The following is a 19,364-nucleotide window of genomic DNA, read 5'->3' as shown; positions in this document are numbered from 1 at the left end:
TGGTTTGTACACCTTTTTCCCGCTCGCTGTGATCCCTCTCTCGGCGACCCTATGACGGAGTACACCCCGCTCAGACTCCCTGACAACTCATCAAAAGCCCTAACCCTGAAAAAGGATATCCACCCTCGCACCTCTTAGACAATAGATCAAGATGCGCCGCCAATGTCAGGCCCGGTTGTTGCGCCTACTTGCACCTACTTGCTTGTGCATATCCCACATTGTTCGAGCTAATCCTAACGCTAACTTTATACTTGTATATATTTATTTTTACTTTCCTTATCTTCTGCCTGGTCTCAACGGTACGCCGTTTGCTTTTCGTCCAGGGCGTCTTTAGCCGTGCAACTTGCCCTATTCGCCCACCCTTGCTTTCTTCCCCAGACACTAGATGTCGCTGCTTTTTGCATCGACGGGCTCAACCGCATGCATACCTCGCACTGTCCGATCAGATTAAAAAGTATTTAGTTCCTTAGGCTATAATCATTTGATTATATCCCGTGTTTACCGGCCGCTTCCGGGTCTTATGCCGTCCCAGGACTCTGTTTGCTCTGCCCTGACCCCACGTCAGCCGTCAGTGGAGGCTCTCTGCCACTATAAGCTTTGATCTGCAGTGCAAACATAAAAATACATATCCATTTATATTTCGATAATCTGATTGAACTTTGAGCTGCGTTACATTCTCAAACTATAAGTAGTGCTCATTTCAGTGCCTTTGCTCGTTCTAGTAAATCAAATTATATTCGCACTTTATAGTTTAATGGTGTCGGCGACGACTATCTAAAGCACCCACTGCATGCTGCAGAGATTCCACTTCACGATACAGCCCATCAAGCTCGTGTTGGCACGCCTCTTTGGCCTGTCTGAGCTCTTCATTCCACTTTTTAAAGTGAGTCTCCTGAAGCGCAGACACTCGGCCCATCTCTTCCTGAGCGCAGCGAACGCGTTGGAGAAACAGCGAATTGTGCTCCAGTCGATTTTTCCTAAGATAATCATACCCAAAGGGCATAACCTTGGCCAACAGCTCGAGGCTGTTGTATCGATCAATAGCCATGGTGTCGGCGTTATCGACAACCGGGCTCATAAAAGTGACGCTCTTTTTCTCAGTAGGGCCCTTAGTTAAAGCATTAGCACTTTCTTCGGCTTCCCGCTCTTTCTTTTGAAGGTCTGTACTGGCCTTGAGCCGCTGCTGCATGAGAAGCCGTCGCTGTCGCTCGTAATGCACTTCGTGTGTCGTATCGATTAGGTCAAGCATGTTCTTGCCCATAAGGACTTCACTCAAACTCGTAAAGTCACAGTGCTCAGGATCATCGACTAAAGATACCCCCCATCTGTATCTCCGGCCACGAGCCTCCTCTCCGTTCACGTTAACAGTCTTTTCGCTGGCAATCACGGCGTAGGGCCAGATGGGCTCCATGGCCTTGCCAACGCTGGAGTTTGCAGGAGGACAAAAGACACTGATCTCGTGCTCTTGAATGGCCTGCCGAATTGAGCGCTTGAAATTAAGCAAGTCCTCCTTACAGAAGCTATCGGCTTTGGCCACAACAGGAATCAAGTTCACCCGTTGTGACAGTTCTTGCATCGTTATGATATCCAAAGGTAGGAGTCCATGGCCACTGGGATAAATAAAATACAAACAAACGTGTACCCTTGTGTCTACAAGCTCTTCACGGAATGGTTGTTCCTCCTCGCACATGTAGAGAGCATGTTGAGAGTCGATGTACTGGCATAGCGGAAGCCACGCTGATTTGTTGTTGGTGTAATCACCCAGCCCTGAGGACTCTACAATTGTAAACCGGCCTGTGAATCCGTTCTCGGTGTACTCGACCTGACGAATATTCAACTTAGTCGTCTTATCAAACAGGCTACCTTCCACCCGCTCAGATACTGACACCGATACCGAGGTGTCGGTAATTTGATCCCGGAACAGAGTGTTTACGAAAGTTGTTTTACCCAAGCCGCTCTCCCCGGCCACCATCATGGTGAATGTAACACCTTTGCGCGCAACGATTTTTTTGCGCTGCAAAGGCAGATACTTGAGACAGCCCGTATTCGTTCGCAAAACTACCATTGTTTCCGCAGCAATATTACGCATTGGATTATCGTCATCCGGGGTGGTGTAAGGAGTACTCGGGGCCGAAGTTTTAAGGGAGTCTTCAGTAGCTAAAGACGGCGCCCTGGCCTCATCGTCGTCGCGTAAATCAGTCGCCTGCAAGGGTTCACTCAGCTTGGTTACAGGCGAGTTCTCGTCCTCGCAGTTATACATCTCAGGAGTGGACATTGGGAAAACATCAAAGACACAGCAGGTTTAATATCCATGCATTGTGGTGGTCTTGCAGACGTTGTGGTGCAAAGACTCTTGTTGAAAGCCAGAATCACTTTGTCGACTATTATATACAATTAAATGCTTTTATTTGGTTTTTTTTTCTCTTTCAAGCAGTTTGTTCGGTCTTGATGGCCAGGTATTGGGGTGGTTCTCTGAAAATGTCGCCCCGGCTGGTCATGGATCTGATGATCTCAGTTCGAGAACCAGGACTCAGAGTAGGATCAGGCATGGGAGAGTTCACCGGAGTCTCAAACAAAGAGCCAATCAGGCGACCCTCGGCAGGAGACTTGGTAGTGTCAAAAATAAAAGCAACATTGTCTACAACAGTGCGTTCGACCTTGTCGACCTTGTTGGTGTCAAGATTAAGCTTGGACAAGACCTGCCTGGACTCAATTCTGTACAGCGTCTGAACAAACCGAGTGGGGGTATCGGGAAGAGAAAGAGGAATAATAGATAGGACCTTGGGCTTCGCGGTCAGTTTTTCAAGCTTCCAGTCGAGACGGACGTTTTTGGGGAACTTTTGGGCCCGGGCAGCCAAGGGTCCGTACACCCAACGAGACGTGAGCTTCGACAGTCCCGAGAGATCACGATGAACAAAGCACTCATTCGTGCGCTGATACAACAGTAGGGCAGTCTCCTTCCACTCTAGCGGTTGGAAACGCTCACGGCCAATCTCACGGCGGAGTTTCACTGCCATATAAGTGTTGACGCCTAAAAGTTGTACACGGCGCTTCAAAGCAGTCCATCGAGCCTTGGGATTGGTGAACCACGACGGCAGATCTCGAGGGGGGACATACAGGTCAGTCACCAGACCGGCCTGGTCCATGGAGAACTGAACCGGCGACGTGGTCGTGGCTGCAGAGCGAGTTACCGCCCGACTAATTACCTGCGATGGCTTCGTGCTATGCCAAATCGATCTGAACATTACGGGGGGGTTAAAACGAAATTTGGACGATTTGTCAGTGAAAAATAGCCAGGCGACGGATACTAGTCACGTGATTAATGCCTTCAAGTGGCAGCTACGAAAACGAACGCTCAAGTACGCTTATATCTGGGGAAACTGTCGAAAACTATTTAACGAGCACCAGTGGTAGTGGCAGAGGCCTTCTCACGCAAATTCTCGGCCGCGTTAGGACGAATGCCCAGAACCTTGACAGAGAAAGGACGCAAGACATTCTCGTAGACCATCTGGGAGCCATTGAAATGAGGCAATCCCAGGTACAAAAAGATAATGGTTTTGAAGAACCAGTAGAAGGGAATCCAGTACAGAATGAAGGAGGACCAGAACTCAAGGATGCTCAGGGCAGCGTAAACAACCCAGTAAGTCAAAAACTGAGTGTCGTCACGGGTACCGGGAGTCTCCAACGCCTTGAGACTGTAATAACCGGGCAAAGCAACAGCGGCAAGATTGGCAAACAGCTGGCCAATGCCGCCAACGTTCAGAAAGACCATAAGCAGGTAGACACCAGCAAAGCCGCCCAGCTGGTACGATTTTGAAACACCGGTCTGCTGCTCAAGGCGGCCCAAAAACTGGGACTTGCTGGCCTCAGCCTGGATACTGTTCAAAGCGGTTGTCAGACGTTGTTGAAACGACATGTTTAGTGTAAGTGGGAGAAATGCACAAGGGTGAGGGGCAAACAATAGATCGGTCAAATACAGGATAAAACAATATGTGGGACACTTCGGAGTTGAAGGCTTGCGACAATTTGCAAGTGGGCTAGCACGTTGCAGTCTCTTCCGCACTCATTCACTCGACCACCCAGTCCCGATGACCTTAGGCAGCCTATTTTGCTTGCACATTCCACTGATTTCATCTTGTCAAAAAATACCAAACTGGTTTGCTACTTCATTTATTATAAAAACAACGTGGCAGAGAAATAAAGTTTAAAGGTTGGCGCCGTACATCTGGTGGACCTTGACGGACTGGCGGATGGACAGGTCCAACATGATCTCCTCAGAACCGCCAGGAATAGCCAGAGCACGGACAACGCGGTAAAGACGCTCGACTTTACCGCCCTTGCCGCCGCGGGTGTAGGAAAGACCGCCAAAGATCTGAGAGGCCTCGCGGGCACAGTACTCGAATGTCTGGGTAGAGAATGCCTTGCAGCCAGCGATGTTACCACCGAGACGCAGCATAGCCTCGTCCTCCTCCATCTTGGAAGATTGGTAGACAAGAGCGTCGGCAAGGGCGCAGGACGCCTCAATGCGGCAGGCCATTTGGGCAAGCTTGTTGCGGATGACGTCGTGCTTGAACAACTTGACACCAAAGGTCTCGCGCTGGAAGGCCCACTTGATGGCCTCCTCATAACAGACACGCGAGAAGCGATTGGCCTGGGTAATGCAGCCAAGACGCTCGTGGTTGAAGTTGCGCATAATGATTTGGAAACCCTTGTTCTCTTCGCCAAGCAAATTCTCGACCGGAACCTTGACGTCGTCGAAGGTGACCAGGGCAGTGCCAGAAGCATTCATACCCTGGGTAGCGATGTGACGGGTAGAGACACCATCGAAGGTGCGCTCAATGAGCAGCATAGAGATGCCGCCCATGCCGGGGCCGCCAGTGCGCACGGCAACGCTGAAGAAATCAGCAAACATACCGTTGGTGATCCACTTCTTGACCCCGTTAACGACGTAGTGCTTGCCGTCAGCCGACAGCTTGGCCTCGGTAACAAGGTTAGCAACATCAGAACCACCAGAGGGCTCAGTGATGCACAGACAGATGCGCTTCTTGCCAGAAAAGACGTCAGGAAGAACCCGCTTTTTGATGCTATCTTTAGCAAAGTTGAGCACGGGGGGGATACCAATGCTATAGCCACCAACTAGGTACCAGACGAGAGCACCGGAACCAGGGCGGCTCAACTCATCGCCGAGAATGGACTCGTGGAAAGGATCGAACTTTTCGTTGGGAACAATATCGGCATGCTTGTTTTCAGCGTATTCCGAGGGGAACTTCTTGGAGCCGAGAGCATAAGGCAGCCAGCCGGCCTCAGCAAACTCCTTGAAAACAGAAGCGGGGATCTCGTCTGCCTCCTCCCACTCGTCAATGTAGGGGGAGATTTTCTCGTCAACGTAGCTGCGAATGCGGTCACGCAAAGCAGCATGGCTTTCATCGTGGTGCTGGGAGTGGAATCCCTGGTACCACATAGGGTCGGCGTAGGGAATCATGTCGCCAAACTGCTCGAGAGGCTCGCCGTCCTCGCCGTTGGTGGGCAAGGCTGTGATGCGGGGGATTTTCGCCATGGTGGGATTGGCGCTAACCGTGGCGACAGCGGGATTGGGCGACAACTTGCCGATCTTGAAATTGTTGCCGAACTTGCGCATAACCACCGCAGGCTCGTGGTACTTGTGGAAGAACTTGGTAGCATCCTTTCCACCCACCTTCTGGAGCATCTTCTTGCCACCAGGGTGGTCCTTTTGCCATTCAGTAACGTCAAAGACATTACCGTCGATAATAATCCAAAGGTCCTCAGGCGTGTTGTGCTTCGAAACCTCCTCAGCAGTATATTCCTTGCTCATTGTGTGGTTTAAGTTACGTTGGAGGAATGCCTAGCTGATTATATATATGCACCCCACAACTACCGAGGCCGCAATGCCGACCAAACCCCCTCCCGCAGGGTCATGTGCCAGGAGATATTTATCCGGGGAGCGAACCGGAGGATTTTTGCCGGTTTAATTTATAGAATTAAACACTTCTAGACAGATTGCTTCTTAATTTCCATAAAACTCGGCGGTTGTGACTGGTAAAAGGTTCCCAGTACCCCCCCACCTTTTTCGGTATATGCTGCCTCCTATTGGTCTCTTGCTTAGACGCATGTGACCAAAAGTGGGGACGGAAGGCCCTGAAAAAGTCGGTCGGCAGGGAGTTTCTCCCGATGACTAAGGCGGATAGGCAAATCTGGCCAAATGTCTAATTCCCCTCCTATGTTACCTTGTACCCTCCCAGCCAGGAAATCTCTGACACACCAATGTCTGTGGCAGTTGTGGCTCAGGATCGAACTGCTGAATTTCGCGCGGCCGTGTCGTCGCTCACGCGAATTCGGGGTGCTCCGGCCCAGGCAGCAGCGGCAGCTTCGCCAGCAACCTCGCGGAGCCAGTTTTCCCGCAAGGCATCCGATATCGCCAAAGAAATCGCCGACACAACTGCAATGCTGCAACGCCTCGCGATGCTGGCAAAACGCAAACCGCTGTTTGACGACAAACCGGTGGAGATCACAGAGCTCACTATGGTGATCAAGCAGAAGCTGTCGTCAATCAATGAGTCTATCAAGTCTCTTCAAGTACAGGTCAAGTCTGACTCGGCTGGCGGCTGGTCCGCAGGCCAGAACAAGGCTCAGCTGGCTGACCACTCGAAGAACGTCGTAATTATGCTCCAGGGCAAGCTAGGAGAAGTGACTACCGGGTTCACAGAAGTCCTCGAGGAGCGAACCCGCCGAATGCAACAGTCCAGGGAGCGATCCGAACAGTTCATCTCAACAAAACGCGACCAGACGCCTGATAATCCCCTATATGCCCGTGGTGCTGTCTCATCGCGCCGCCCAGCAACACCCTCGGCCCCGTCCTCGGCAGGCGGAGCCTCTGCATACGCCTCGGGCACCAGACCAGGCGGCAACAGCGAGGTGTATGCCGATAACCCGTACGCTGCCGCATATGCAGCAGACCCAGAGCCTGAGATGCTAACACTACCCGAACAACAGCAGTCGCTCACGCTGCTTGAGGAGCAACAGAGCTCTTATCTGTCGTCGCGATCCGTAGCGGTCGACGCAATCGAATCCACCATCAGCGAGCTGGGCTCTATTTTCTCGCAGCTATCCACTATGATTGCAGAGCAGCGCGATACCGTTCAGCGGATAGACGCAAACACAGACGACATTGCAATCAACGTCAGCGGCGCCCAGAGAGAGCTGCTTAAATATTATGCCCGCATCAGCTCCAACCGTTGGCTTGTTCTCAAGAGCTTTGGCGTTATTCTTATTTGCTTCTTCTTGTGGGTACTCATTTCGTAATTACCATTTATATTATATAAAAAAAGAAAGCTCCGTTACATTGCCATTTCCGCCTGGAGCTGGCGAAGAACTTCTTCCTCGTCTTCGTCTTCGACCTCGTCGACAGAGGTCTCCGGTGCAGACAAGGGGGCACTGGGAGCAGCCGGGACCCGCCCTGCCGCAACCATATGGGCGTCCACAGTCTCCTGTTCGAGCAGTTCGAGCTCCTCCTCGAGTTCTGCGTCGTCAGTCTCCTGAAGAGGTCGCGAGATGGCGTCCGAAATCTCCTCATTGAGCGCCACCTGGTCTCTGATGTCATCCATAGTTGTGTCGAGTTTGTCCATGTCCATGCCGTTGTGAATGCCTTTGAGGGCGGCCGCACCCTGCTGCATAACCTTCATGGTCTCGTAGTTAAGATTGGCGCCCTCCACAGCGGCAAGCTGCTGCTCCAGCGAGACCATTTGGCCCTGCAGCTTTTCTATTTCTGTTTCGTACTGCTTCTTGCGGCGGAGAGCAGCGCGCGCAGCCGCTTTGTTGGACGTCACCATCTTCCGAGCAACCGCATCCTGCTCATCTCGTTTGCCTTCGAGCCACACTTCGCGCTTCTGCAGTGACTCCAAATGAGCACGCATCGTTACAATTGCCGATGTTGTGTTCTCCTTCTTGCTATTGCCACCGCCCCACCACTTCATACTGAACATGCTTTTGATTCGAAGGCGAAAGGCGGGAACTTTGTTTGTGACTAATGGGGGTGGCCGCCGATTTGAGCTATGTCGAGACGAGATCTCAACAGGAGCTCGATGAAGCAAACAAACTGGTAGAGGCGGAGATACAAGTGCTGCTGCAGGATGACGACTATATGCCAGACATGCCCCCACTAAACGAGTCCCTCCTCGTCCACTCAACCGAAGGGGTTATTCCGCAGTTCAAGTTCCCCAAATCGGGTAACCTGGCCAAGGCATACGAGGATCGCGCAAGAGATAATCTCGAGCTCCTCGAGGAAATGGGACCCACCCATCTTTCCGTTGTGAACCAAGCGCTAGAGTCTTCCTTGACTATCGCCGAGGGCTGGTTGGCCAAAGTGAAAGCGGAGGTCAATGAGCTCAACCTTGATCGGCGAAGAGCCCACCAAGAAGCTATTGATACCATCAACAACCTCGAAGACACTTGGCGATCAAAAGTTAGGTCAATTGTGGATGAGTACGTAGACAAGACACTCGATTAGATATTTATTTCAGCGGCTTGGCGGTCGGTGAATTGACGCACATGAAAAATCGAAACAACAAGAAATCGAAAAGAAAAATGGGCAATGCCAAAAGTCGCGTCGACGGCCAACGGCTATTTATGGCAAGTAAACAGCGACTGCCAATATAAAGACACCTTCAAAATCCTCGAACAACAGTGGTTTTGTAGTGTAGTCGGTTATCACTTTGGATTCTGATTCCAACAACCCCGGTTCGAATCCGGGCAAGACCTTACTTTTTTGGTCTTGGCCTCCCCTAGGGGCTGGCTGATGTAAAAAAATTTTTGGGAGCCCTTGCCCAGTACCCCCAAGCAGGTTATCCAGTTTTTTTTACCTAAGTGAAAAAAAAAATCTCTTTCACACACTCTTGAGTATGACGTTCATTCTCACAGAGACGGCAGCAGGCTATGCTCTGCTTAAAGCCAAGGATAAGAAATTGTACAAGAGCGACAATCTTATCGAGGAGCTCGGTTCCGCCGACAAGGTCGTCGATCAGTTCAAAGTCAAGGTCTTCGAAAAGTTTGATTCGGCAGCAGATGCTCTTGAAGAAATCAACGCTGTCATCGACGCCAAGGTTTCCGACCGTCTTTCACGCTTGCTTGATACCCTGAAGGATGAGAAGAAGGCCACTCTCGTTGTTTCCGACGCCAAGCTGGGCTCGGCCATTAACAAACTGCCCGGTCTTTCTCTCAAGGTTGTATCTGATACCAACACGCTGGAGATTTTGCGTGCCGTGCGTGAGTATCTGCCCAGCTTGCTCCCTGGTCTGAACGAGAAGGACCTCACCACCATGTCTCTTGGTTTGGCGCACTCTATTGGCCGTCATAAGCTCAAGTTCTCCGTGGACAAGGTCGACGTTATGATCATTCAGGCCATTGCTCTCCTGGACGACCTCGACAAGGAAATCAACGTCTACGCCATGCGTCTCAAGGAGTGGTACGGCTGGCACTTCCCCGAGATGGGCAAGATTGTCACCGATAATACCGCCTATGCCCAGGTCATCAAGCACATGGGGCTGCGCACAAAGGCTGCTACCACCGACTTTTCGAGTATTCTTCCCGAGGATCTCGAGCAGAAACTCAAGGACGCTGCCGAGATCTCTATGGGTACCGAGATCACTGAGGACGATCTCAAAAATATCGAATTTTTCGCAAACCAAGTGATCAAGCTCTCCGCCTACCGTGAACATTTGTCCTCCTATTTGAATGCCCGCATGGCTGTTATTACTCCTAACCTCACTGCCCTGGTTGGTGAGCTGGTTGGAGCCCGTCTTGTCGCCCATGCAGGCTCTCTTATCAATCTTGCCAAGGCTCCGTCCTCCACCCTGCAGATTCTCGGTGCTGAGAAGGCCCTTTTCCGTGCTCTTAAAACCAAGCACGACACTCCTAAATATGGTATCATCTACCATGCTTCTCTAGTTGGCCAGGCTACTGGTAAGAACAAGGGTAAAATTGCCCGTATGCTTGCAGCCAAGTGCTCCGTGTCTACTCGTTTCGATGCTCTGTCCGAAGACCGCGATGACTTTGCCACTGTTGGTGTTGAGGATCGGGTGAAGATTGAGCGCCGCCTTGCCCAGCTTGAGGGCCGTGATTTCACTCGTATTACCGCAAACAACGTTTCTCAGCCCAAGGTTGATCTTAAGCCTGTCGATCAGTACAACGCCGACGCTGACGCCGTGGCAGACGTGCCTATGGCTGCCGACTCCGACGATGAGGACGAGGAGGAGGAGGAGGAGACTCCTAAGAAGCGCAAGCGTGATGATGATGAAGAGCCCAAGAAGTCCAAGAAGGAAAAGAAAGAAAAGAAGGAGAAGAAAGAGAAGAAGGAGAAGAAAGATAAGAAGGATAAGAAGGATAAGAAAGAGAAGAAGGAAAAAAAGGACAAGGCATAGTGTATTTAATACGTACTTTTCCAGGGAAACCAGTCCCTGCAAATATATTTTCTGTTACATTCTCCGTTCACGACTCGCGACACTGCGCTATTTGACTTTTGAGACATGCATACCGCATCTCCATAATACATCGGCAGTCTTGATGGCCCCTCCTTCTTTTCAAGCTGTACCATGGAGGTCGCTATTGCCTTGGTTCTAAATCTTAAGATAACGACGTTCGCGGAGTTGAAATCTAGACGTCGCGAGCTTCGTAAGTACCGGCCCTTCCAGATCTATGCCCTGTGCGAGTATGTTTGGATGGGCACTCCATACATCCTGCAAGATTTCTGGCGGCCTTGGTACGAGGTATACACAGAATATAGCCTCGAAAAGTGGCTTGAGGAGCGATTGGCTTGGGAGAGGTCCATTGAGAAGATCTTCAAGTCATTAACGCACCTGACCCGTGAAGAAAAAGCCGTAGTTTCGAAGATTGTCGTTGGAAGATTCGTGAAATACCCCAAGAGAAGAGATTCTTCAAGTGAATCATGCACTAGCTCTCTTTACTCCGCCTCGAACTTTTCGGACCTGAACCTGGGGAGCAAGTCTCTGACATGGACACCCCCAGATAAGCAATCTCCACCAATAGATGCCAGCGAATTGGTTCAGGCTATATCTATCTACGATCTAGCTTCTCCCGCTCCAGAACCAAAGACCCCTGTAAAGTGTTCACCAAACTCTATGGCCTTTAAACATACACCTTTACGTATCCGACTTCATCTGCCGAAACAATAATTGCCCTTTGTGTATGTAGAACACCAATATTAGTGATGGTTCCTCGATGGTTGCGACCGATATCCGCTTCTTCTTTTGATATTGCTGTAATCCTGGACTGCTTCTCTGGCTTCTTTTGAGCAGACTGCCTTTCAAACAGAAACTTAACATCTGAGCCTATCCGACCAGAATAAGCAGGAAGAGGACGTGAATAAGTAAACCCCGAAATAATTGAGCTTAGATTGGGGGCAGATAGGTTCCAGTCTCGAATTATGCGATCTGAGCCTGCTGTGATTATTCTCTGGTCCTTGCCGGACTGTGGGAACGTAGAGAGTACAGTATAGACAACATCTTCACTTACAGTCCATATGGCCAAACGGTTTGCTAGATCGGTGATTGATTCTAGTGGCGGCAGTGGAAGCTCGCCGGCGGTAAGTGGCACTAAAAGCTCGCGGCATTCTGCGGTGTGTACATCCCAAGCAGATATTAAAGATCTTGCGAAACCTCCGCCAATGAAAACCCATGTTGGAGTTCCGCTTGGGTGTAAAACCATACTGGTGATCGGCGCCAGGTCTCCAACCCCAAACGACTGGACCAGGAGCTGGAATCTCAGATCCCAGAGACTTACAACACCATGTGTACTGCCGACTGCAACCCATTGGTGTTGAGGATCAAATACCCAACACGTGGGGATTCCGAATTCTACGGGGCATTCCAGGTCAGTCATATGATCATTGTCGGCCAAGTCAATCAGGTAAATGTGAGAGTCGGCGCCCAACACATAAAGCACTTTGCGATGGTAGTGTATTGCGATTGCATGATCAGGGAGCTCCAAAACTCGTACCAGACTAAACGTCGTCTTTCCTGGTTTCTTGGATTCACTCTCCGGTGTGAGACATTCCATGAAATGTAACATCCCGTCTGAGGTACTAACCACAAATTCCGTGTCTGTCAAAAAAGCTAGCGATTTGACTTGGCTGCCGAAATCAAACGTAACACTTGGACGCGAGCTGCCTTTTCTCAAGCTGGCAACCTCCCATAGCTTGACAATACCGTCGTCGGCACCGGTAACAAACACCTCGTTGGACTCTGGGTATGCCAAGCAATTAATACAACCACGGTGTGCTTTAATTGAAGTAACAAGCGTGGCACTAAAAGGTTGCGCATTAGACTGAGGGGTGGGAGAACTGTTTCCAGGTTCAGTTGCGTCGGTTGTAGTTCCTTTGTCACGAGCATGGGCAATCAAATACTTTTCAAGCTCGGGTGTAGCCTTTTCATCGCCAGACCAAGTTTGGAGAGATACTTTGCGCAGTGCCTCTTGAAGAGATTGCTCCTCGTCCCCCATATAGTCTGGAAGGGCAACTTGCCTAATGTAATCTTTCAGTACAATAATCTGCCAAAGATCCTCATTGTTAAAGCCAACATCTCGCAATCTTTCGAGCCAACGCTTATCTTCCGTAGAAAAAGTTGTTTCGTCTCGACGCCAGAAAGTATCCTTGCGAGCTTGGCTAGCCCAGGTGAGACACAAGTTGTACACTGCACGAGCCATTGGGGGTTTAGCTGCTGCCACCAATGATCTGTATTGTTTGAAATCCGAAACGTCGGTTTGCATCAATGGGGATATCATTGGTACGAGAAGACAGTATATTTGTGCCGACGACAAATGTTTCGCAGCTGATGATACAAGCAAAAAAGCCTGGGCACGAATTCCAGGACTAGGATGGATAAAGAACTTTTTAGCCGAGGCAATGATCTCCCATAGTATTCGGAGTCGAATAAGTCCCAATTCAGCAAGGTTTCCAAGAGCCTGGAGAGCTGCAGCGACAACGCTTTCATCGCGCCATTCAGTGAGGTTGATTTGGATCAGGGGAATAGCATAATTCTCAAGCGAAGCAGAACCTAGCAGCGGCCCGATGCGAGCAATAAATCGGAAAATGGATGCCAGTAGGTGCGAATCTTTTTTGTTGAAGTAAGTCAGGACATGTGACAGAACAATATCATTTGCCTTGGTCCGGCCCATGGCAACGCATAAAGACGACGCATTATCGAGAAAAGCACGACGAACTAACGTATCCTTTTCGACAACCAGCACCCTGATGTGATCTTCAATTTGTGCGTGGCTTGCCACATCCTCAGAGTTAAGGGCAATTGCCCGTTCAACAATGCAAGGAAGACACTCTGCATATACAGCGCGAACCTTTGCATCGCTGCTGGTGAGAACCGCACGTAACTGAGGAAATAAATATTCACCAAACAACTGTTGGTTCAAAGGTGTGAGTTGATCAACCATTATAAGTAAATGGGTCAGAGCCTGCAGGCTTGTCATTTGAATTACCGAGTCCTTTGAAGACAGCATACTCACGATGTAAGGCAAGCAGCGATCGAGGAGAGCTTCAGATGATAAGGCATGGGAGAGGCCCATTATCAAGTCGATGCTCATCAACCGTTTCGAGGCAGTTGAAGTACTTTTCATCACTGAACAAATAAGCGACAGAATGATAAGGGCTGCCGGTTGCTGAGATTTGGCTGGTTTTGGGACCCAGCATTCATGAAGAGAAACACGATAACCCTTCGCCTCGAGCAATTCCTTGTGGGATTGCTTTTCGACGGCAATATCCATGGACTGAAGAATGGTTGGGAAGGCGTCGTAAACCGCTTGAACAACGAGATCCGACTCGTTCTCGGCCGATCCGGAGAAAGGCTCCATTAGTTTGTAAAAATAATCGAAATACTCGGGAAACAAAGTGCCGCGATACTCTTGCAAATAGTGGTCAGCTGAATGGCGATCTGCCGGATCGAGGGAGATCATCGAATAAATAAGAGAGCGAACGTTATCGTCCTCAATTGAGTCCAAAGACGGCATATACTCTTTTCTTCTGTATTTGAACAGATCGGCGAGAGTGAATAGTGGCTTGCCATCGCAAAATAATTCGGCAATCACGCAGCCAGCAGAGTATATATCCATTGCTGGGGTCAGCCTTTCAGCCCCTCCGAAACGTTCGGGAGCAACATAACAGGACCGTCTTTGAGACGTGTCGAAAAAGTACAGAAACTGCGCTGAGTCGTTTTCAGGCAGAGAAACCGGTTTATAAGGCGCCCAGTCAACCAGGTAGAGCCATTTCCAAGACGTGACCAGCACGTTCTCCGATTTGATATCACCATGGCAAAAGTTACGAGCGTGAACGTTTTTCAAGCAAATGAGCAGTTGCAAAACCAGCCATTTTTTCTCAATTGGTTCCAGAAACGGCCGGTTCGATATACGATCGTACAGGTTGTGTTTGATGTACTGTCTCACCAAGTAGCCCGCACGGTCGGTTTCAACGATACGGGAATAACTGATAGCGTTCAAATTATCCTTGAGTGCTTGTTTCAGATCCGTTAGCCGCTGTTTTGTCTCTGCAAGGTCGAGGCCAGCCGGGGGCTTGATCAAGACTTTGACCACAGTTTCAGAGTCGCGATGAGCAGCCCGTACCGACTTCAGAAACCTGCCACCCTGACCAAGATCAACTGTATAGGTTAAATCACCAAGCTCTGCAATGTATGCGTCGATTGGCACGGTTGGGCGAGGTGCCACTGTCGAGAGTGCGGATCCCATGGCTAAGTAGTCAGCGGGCGTGAGGGACGAGATAGCTTGGTGTCACGATGATGGTGATGGATGCTAATTTTGAGGAAACTATTTACAAACATACGCCGTTCGATATGAGGGCGGAAAAATTTTGATCGGCTGTGGAGAGAGTGTTTTTTGGGGGATTATGTATAAGCGCCACACTTTATGCACAACCTCCGCCCTAATGAGGCGCCTGGCCTATAAGCATTTGGGACTCCGATTTTTAAACTCTTTACTTTGACCCGAAAAGATGGCGCCGGTCCGGCCACAGTGCGGGATTACGACGGCAATCTTGCAAGGAGTTGTTTCGCCCTTCAAACTAAATATTCAGATCAGAAGACTACATTGGCCAGCAAGCACGGACCCTTCGCCATACGAGATCTTTAATATGACGCCGGCGACGTTCGATAAGAAAAAGCTGAACCAGGTGTACTTGCAACTGGCCAAAAAGTACCATCCCGATATGGCCCAAGCAAAAGGCAGCTGCGATGATTGCGCCGACAAGTTCAAAAAAATAGTGGCGGCACACGAGATTCTCAAGGACGACCACGAGCGACGGGTTTGGGACATTCGGCACGGTGTCAATGGATATGGTACATCGCATTCGTCGGCTCCACCGGACGGGTATCCAGGTTACGCGTATGGGCAACCCCATGGAGCGTCGTCGTGGAAGGGCCGGGAGTACCATGGCAACACGTACCGGGCGGACCCATTTGACGGCTTCTGGAACCACGAGCACCAACAGAACTTCAATAAGAACCTGAATGACAGCCGGGTGTGGCTGCTGAAGGTTGTGGTGGGCTTTGTTATATTTATTGCCGTGTGCGAGCTTGTGACAGTGTCCGAGGTGAGCGATAGACGGATTATTGAGCTTGACCGCATTTCATGGGAAACCGAGCAGTTGTACGCGCGTATTCTGGCGAACTTCGACATGGGCGACTCCGCAGAAGAACGCATCCAGCGGTTTTTGGAGCACCGCAAGCGCACTTTGGACAATTATCCAGACACTAGCTATTCGGGCATGACTGGCTCGCGCAAGAAGCCCAATTGATATATTTATAACCATTTTTAGCTAGCACGACCCGATTCCGATTTATATCTAATGCCTCTCCTCAGCTAACTTGGAAACTTGACATCATGAAGATGACTCACTCGCAAGCGGACCGGCTGGACTTTAAACGTCCAGAGTCGGTGCTGGATTTGGTTAATATTCGAAGCGCTTTAGTCCGCATGGAGGACACGATCCTGTACGATCTAATTGAACGGGCTCAGTTCACGCAGATGCCCAGCGCGTACAAAGCCGGGGTATTTCCGAATCTGGAAGGCACATTTTTAGACTGGATTTTGAAAGAGACAGAGTCGACGCATGCAAAGCTCCGTCGTTACGACGCAGCAGATGAAAATGCGTTTTTCCCGGTGCCTAAGGACCGTATTCTACCTGCTCTGAAGCTCCAAGACGTGCTAGCGCCCTATCAGAAGGAGGTGAACGTAAACGACCGCATCAAGCAATACTACATTGAGCATATTGTTCCTGCACTCAGCGCGAATCCGTGTGATGAGGAGCAGAACTTTGGCAGCTGCGCGTTGAGCGACGTGTGGGCGCTTCAGGCGATTTCTCGACGAATTCACTTTGGCAAGTTTGTTGCCGAGTCGAAATTCCAGAGCGAGCGTGAGCTGTTCACTAAACTTATTAACGAGAAGGACATCAAAGGCATTGAGGTGGCCATCACAAAACCCGAGGTGGAGCAGCGCATTTTAGAACGAATCAGACACAAGGCCGATAGCTACGGCGCCGACCCGCAGACGATTTTGCGATGGTCGGAGAAGGGAGACGGCAAAGTCGATCCAGAGGTGATTGTTTCTATTTATCGTGATCTTATTATCCCTCTTACGAAAGACGTGGAGGTTGATTATTTGCTGAGACGGCTCGAAACGGAGAATTAGCTCAGATAGCGACGGGTGACCTCGAAGGCCAAAAACGTGCATGCATTAACCGGGAAAGCACGTAGCAGTGTAGGAGCAAAGCCCTTGAACAGTTGGCCGTAGCCATTCTTCACGGTCGCCTGGAAACAGGCGCGCATGTTCTTGTACGTGTACTGGGCCGGCGACAACGCATCGGTCTGCATCTTGGACTTGATAACATCAATTGGGTAGACAGATAGCCACATAGTGATACCGGCGACACCGCCGTACATGCAGAGCTTCCATGAGGGCACTTCTGTGCGGGCGATCTTGTTCTGCTTCATGTCCTGCTTGACGCAAGCTTCAGCAGCCATAAAGTACATGGCCATACCGTGCGACTCGCGGATAATGGTGGGGACGAATCCACGGAAGATGCCGCCCATGCCGCCAGCCTGCCAGATCTGTTTGATGCAGTCAATTGGGCCCCTAAAGGTGGGGCCAGTGCCAGTGCCCGTCTGGGTCTGCAAACGAATACGGATCTGCTCTATAGGGCTGGCCAAAAATGCGTTGGCAAAACCAGCACACGCACCAGACACATACAACTGGCCGTAGGTGATGTCAGACACGCCGGCCAGCTTGTTTTTGCCGCCAAAGTACCGCTTCATTCCCTCGTTGACGGCGAATTGCACGGAAACACAAGCACCAACGCCCACCAGCGGAGTCATGGTACCCTTGTAGAAGCCCTTGAACCCCTCGTTCTTGACCAGCTTGCGCACAACGTCCATAGCGCCAGAGTACGTGCCCTCGGGTGCCGACTGGAGACGCACCTTTGTAGTGTCAAACGGCTGTCCGCTGAGCACCTGGGCGAATCCACCCATGGTTCCAGCAAAGACATCCTTTGCCACATCTGCCTTTGAGTGCTCGGTGACAGGGCCGTGGGCCACGATATCCCACTCGGCTTCGACAGCAGACATTGAGATATATTGACTAAATCTCCACACGCAGGTGACGACGGATGTAGACTTTTCAAGGTTAGGGCTTACTTTTGCATGGGTCGGTGAGGGGAGATTGAGTAGAAGGCGAGGGTGGAGTTACGGGTAAATCCGGATAGTGGAAGCGGTGGTAAAAAAAGCGCAAACTGAGCGGGGTTGCTCTATTGGCGCAGAGAGAAGAAAAATTGACGGGATTGCGGGGTGTTTTGTGCGCGTGCTGAGAAGCTCGAGAGCGGCGGGCCCGGTCGCGGAATTAACTACACAGAGAGCACATACGCACTATAGTAGTCAGGACAATAAGGCAACCATCGCCACGACGTGTCTCGAGCACAGTTTCGACAGGGGCTCAGGTCCCTCAGGAAGACGCTAATCGGCATTCACAATACCCCTTGCAAAACGCTGATCGTGTTACTCAATACCCCTGAAGGGTCGGGTTTCTCGCTATCATCATTGCAGCGCATACGACGTGCATGAAGGGAGACTCTGTGGTATTGGATAAAGAGTTCATTTAGCAGCTCCAGAGAGCGGGTCCGAGCACTTTAGAAACTCAAATGACTCCATTGACTGCAAAAAAACTAACGAAATTCCCATCCCGCTCGGTACTACGTTTCTCAACCCACGGTCACCTGACTCGCATTCTCGTATTCTGTTAGTACATAAGCTGGAAAAAGTTCGCGACTTTCTATCCGCAAAAATGGCATCTAACATTACTTCAGGAGCTCTTGAGCACATGTCGTCATTTTTGATTGAGCAGCGAAGCTGGCTCGAGACCAAGTGGGAGAACTACTACAATTGGATGGACAACGATATCCTGGCTACTGGTTTCCTTTTATTGACCGTCCACGAGCTCGCCTACTTTGGCCGCTCGTTCCCGTTCATGATTTTGGACATGATCCCGGCAATGCGCAAATACAAGATCCAGGACAACCGGCCGCCTACTTACAAGCAGTATTTGGAGTGTCTGCGCTCTGTTATGCTCGCTCATGTGTTTGTCGAGGCCGTGCCTATTTTTGGCTTCCACTTTGTTTGCGACTTTTTCAACATTTCTTATCGTGCTCCTTTCCCTTCTCTTTGGACGATGTTTTACCAGCTTGCCATTTTCTTCCTTCTTGAGGATACTTGGCACTATTGGGGCCACCGCCTATTGCATACCCGCTACCTCTACAAGAACGTTCACAAGCAGCACCACAAGTACGCGGCTCCCTTCGGTTTGACTGCTGAGTATGCTCACCCCGTGGAGGTTGCCTTCACCGGTGTTGGCACTGTAGGCTCGCCTCTTCTGGTGGCTTCTATTGTTGGCGAAGTGCATTTGCTCACCGTTATGATTTGGATCACCCTCCGTCTGTTCCAGGCCATCGATTCCCACTCGGGCTACGAGTTCCCCTTCTCGCTGCACCACTTCTTCCCTCTGTGGGCTGGCTCGGACCACCACGACGACCACCACCATTATTTTGTTGGTAACTTTAGCTCGTCGTTCCGCCACTGGGACTACTTCCTTGGCACCGAGACCCCGGCCACTACGCGTCGTCGTGACTTTAAATTGAATCCCTTCGAGAAGCGTCACGAGATCGTCGAGGACCCCGATGATTTGGCCGACAAGAAGTCCGCTGAAAAGGCTACCGCCCCTGCTGCTGATAGCACAACCTATGCTCAGACTACCGGCAGCAACTAGAGCCCTCC

The 19,364-nt window shown here is 50.5% G+C and overlaps 13 protein-coding genes across 13 annotated transcripts; 6 read left to right on the top strand and 7 right to left on the bottom strand.

Moving 5' to 3' along the window:
* Positions 1–751: 751 nt before the first annotated feature.
* Positions 752–2,275, bottom strand: B9G98_04286 (Septin spn4; the record flags this gene model as incomplete). The annotated part of the gene is made up of 1 exon (XM_024810843.1): positions 752–2,275. The coding sequence occupies one exon, from the start codon at positions 2,273–2,275 to the stop codon at positions 752–754; it is 1,524 nt and encodes a 507-aa protein (XP_024666611.1).
* Positions 2,276–2,426: 151 nt separating this feature from the next.
* B9G98_04285 (Inner membrane mitoribosome receptor MBA1, mitochondrial) lies at positions 2,427–3,245 on the bottom strand (the record flags this gene model as incomplete). Its single annotated transcript, XM_024810842.1, has 1 exon — positions 2,427–3,245. The coding sequence occupies one exon, from the start codon at positions 3,243–3,245 to the stop codon at positions 2,427–2,429; it is 819 nt and encodes a 272-aa protein (XP_024666610.1).
* Positions 3,246–3,394: 149 nt separating this feature from the next.
* B9G98_04284 (Protein YOP1) lies at positions 3,395–3,916 on the bottom strand (the record flags this gene model as incomplete). Its single annotated transcript, XM_024810841.1, has 1 exon — positions 3,395–3,916. One exon carries the CDS (start codon positions 3,914–3,916, stop codon positions 3,395–3,397), a length of 522 nt encoding a protein of 173 aa, XP_024666609.1.
* Positions 3,917–4,204: 288 nt separating this feature from the next.
* Positions 4,205–5,833, bottom strand: B9G98_04283 (Acyl-CoA dehydrogenase; the record flags this gene model as incomplete). The annotated part of the gene is made up of 1 exon (XM_024810840.1): positions 4,205–5,833. The coding sequence occupies one exon, from the start codon at positions 5,831–5,833 to the stop codon at positions 4,205–4,207; it is 1,629 nt and encodes a 542-aa protein (XP_024666608.1).
* A 449-nt stretch (positions 5,834–6,282) lies between these two features.
* On the top strand, positions 6,283–7,320 carry B9G98_04282 (Integral membrane protein sed5; the record flags this gene model as incomplete). Its single annotated transcript, XM_024810839.1, has 1 exon — positions 6,283–7,320. The coding sequence occupies one exon, from the start codon at positions 6,283–6,285 to the stop codon at positions 7,318–7,320; it is 1,038 nt and encodes a 345-aa protein (XP_024666607.1).
* A 35-nt stretch (positions 7,321–7,355) lies between these two features.
* B9G98_04281 (Vacuolar-sorting protein SNF7) lies at positions 7,356–8,000 on the bottom strand (the record flags this gene model as incomplete). The annotated part of the gene is made up of 1 exon (XM_024810838.1): positions 7,356–8,000. The coding sequence occupies one exon, from the start codon at positions 7,998–8,000 to the stop codon at positions 7,356–7,358; it is 645 nt and encodes a 214-aa protein (XP_024666606.1).
* Positions 8,001–8,044: 44 nt separating this feature from the next.
* On the top strand, positions 8,045–8,841 carry B9G98_04280 (hypothetical protein; the record flags this gene model as incomplete). Its single annotated transcript, XM_024810837.1, has 1 exon — positions 8,045–8,841. One exon carries the CDS (start codon positions 8,045–8,047, stop codon positions 8,522–8,524), a length of 480 nt encoding a protein of 159 aa, XP_024666605.1. The 3' UTR covers positions 8,525–8,841.
* A 74-nt stretch (positions 8,842–8,915) lies between these two features.
* Positions 8,916–10,433, top strand: B9G98_04279 (Nucleolar protein 58; the record flags this gene model as incomplete). Its single annotated transcript, XM_024810836.1, has 1 exon — positions 8,916–10,433. The coding sequence occupies one exon, from the start codon at positions 8,916–8,918 to the stop codon at positions 10,431–10,433; it is 1,518 nt and encodes a 505-aa protein (XP_024666604.1).
* Positions 10,434–11,157: 724 nt separating this feature from the next.
* B9G98_04278 (Putative serine/threonine-protein kinase VPS15) lies at positions 11,158–14,778 on the bottom strand (the record flags this gene model as incomplete). The annotated part of the gene is made up of 1 exon (XM_024810835.1): positions 11,158–14,778. The coding sequence occupies one exon, from the start codon at positions 14,776–14,778 to the stop codon at positions 11,158–11,160; it is 3,621 nt and encodes a 1,206-aa protein (XP_024666603.1).
* A 262-nt stretch (positions 14,779–15,040) lies between these two features.
* On the top strand, positions 15,041–15,841 carry B9G98_04277 (J domain-containing protein 1; the record flags this gene model as incomplete). Its single annotated transcript, XM_024810834.1, has 1 exon — positions 15,041–15,841. The coding sequence occupies one exon, from the start codon at positions 15,041–15,043 to the stop codon at positions 15,839–15,841; it is 801 nt and encodes a 266-aa protein (XP_024666602.1).
* An 86-nt stretch (positions 15,842–15,927) lies between these two features.
* On the top strand, positions 15,928–16,700 carry B9G98_04276 (Chorismate mutase; the record flags this gene model as incomplete). Its single annotated transcript, XM_024810833.1, has 2 exons — positions 15,928–16,660; positions 16,696–16,700. 2 exons carry the CDS (start codon positions 15,928–15,930, stop codon positions 16,698–16,700), a joined length of 738 nt encoding a protein of 245 aa, XP_024666601.1.
* Positions 16,701–16,730: 30 nt separating this feature from the next.
* On the bottom strand, positions 16,731–17,666 carry B9G98_04275 (Carrier protein YMC1, mitochondrial; the record flags this gene model as incomplete). The annotated part of the gene is made up of 1 exon (XM_024810832.1): positions 16,731–17,666. One exon carries the CDS (start codon positions 17,664–17,666, stop codon positions 16,731–16,733), a length of 936 nt encoding a protein of 311 aa, XP_024666600.1.
* Positions 17,667–18,378: 712 nt separating this feature from the next.
* On the top strand, positions 18,379–19,356 carry B9G98_04274 (Methylsterol monooxygenase; the record flags this gene model as incomplete). The annotated part of the gene is made up of 1 exon (XM_024810831.1): positions 18,379–19,356. One exon carries the CDS (start codon positions 18,379–18,381, stop codon positions 19,354–19,356), a length of 978 nt encoding a protein of 325 aa, XP_024666599.1.
* Between the last annotated feature and the right edge of the window lie 8 nt (positions 19,357–19,364).

The sequence above is a fragment of the Wickerhamiella sorbophila genome (genome assembly GCF_002251995.1).
Source record: "Wickerhamiella sorbophila strain DS02 chromosome Unknown contig2, whole genome shotgun sequence".
NCBI classification, from domain to species: domain Eukaryota; kingdom Fungi; phylum Ascomycota; class Dipodascomycetes; order Dipodascales; family Trichomonascaceae; genus Wickerhamiella; species Wickerhamiella sorbophila.
This window is presented reverse-complemented; position numbering and strand designations above follow the sequence as displayed.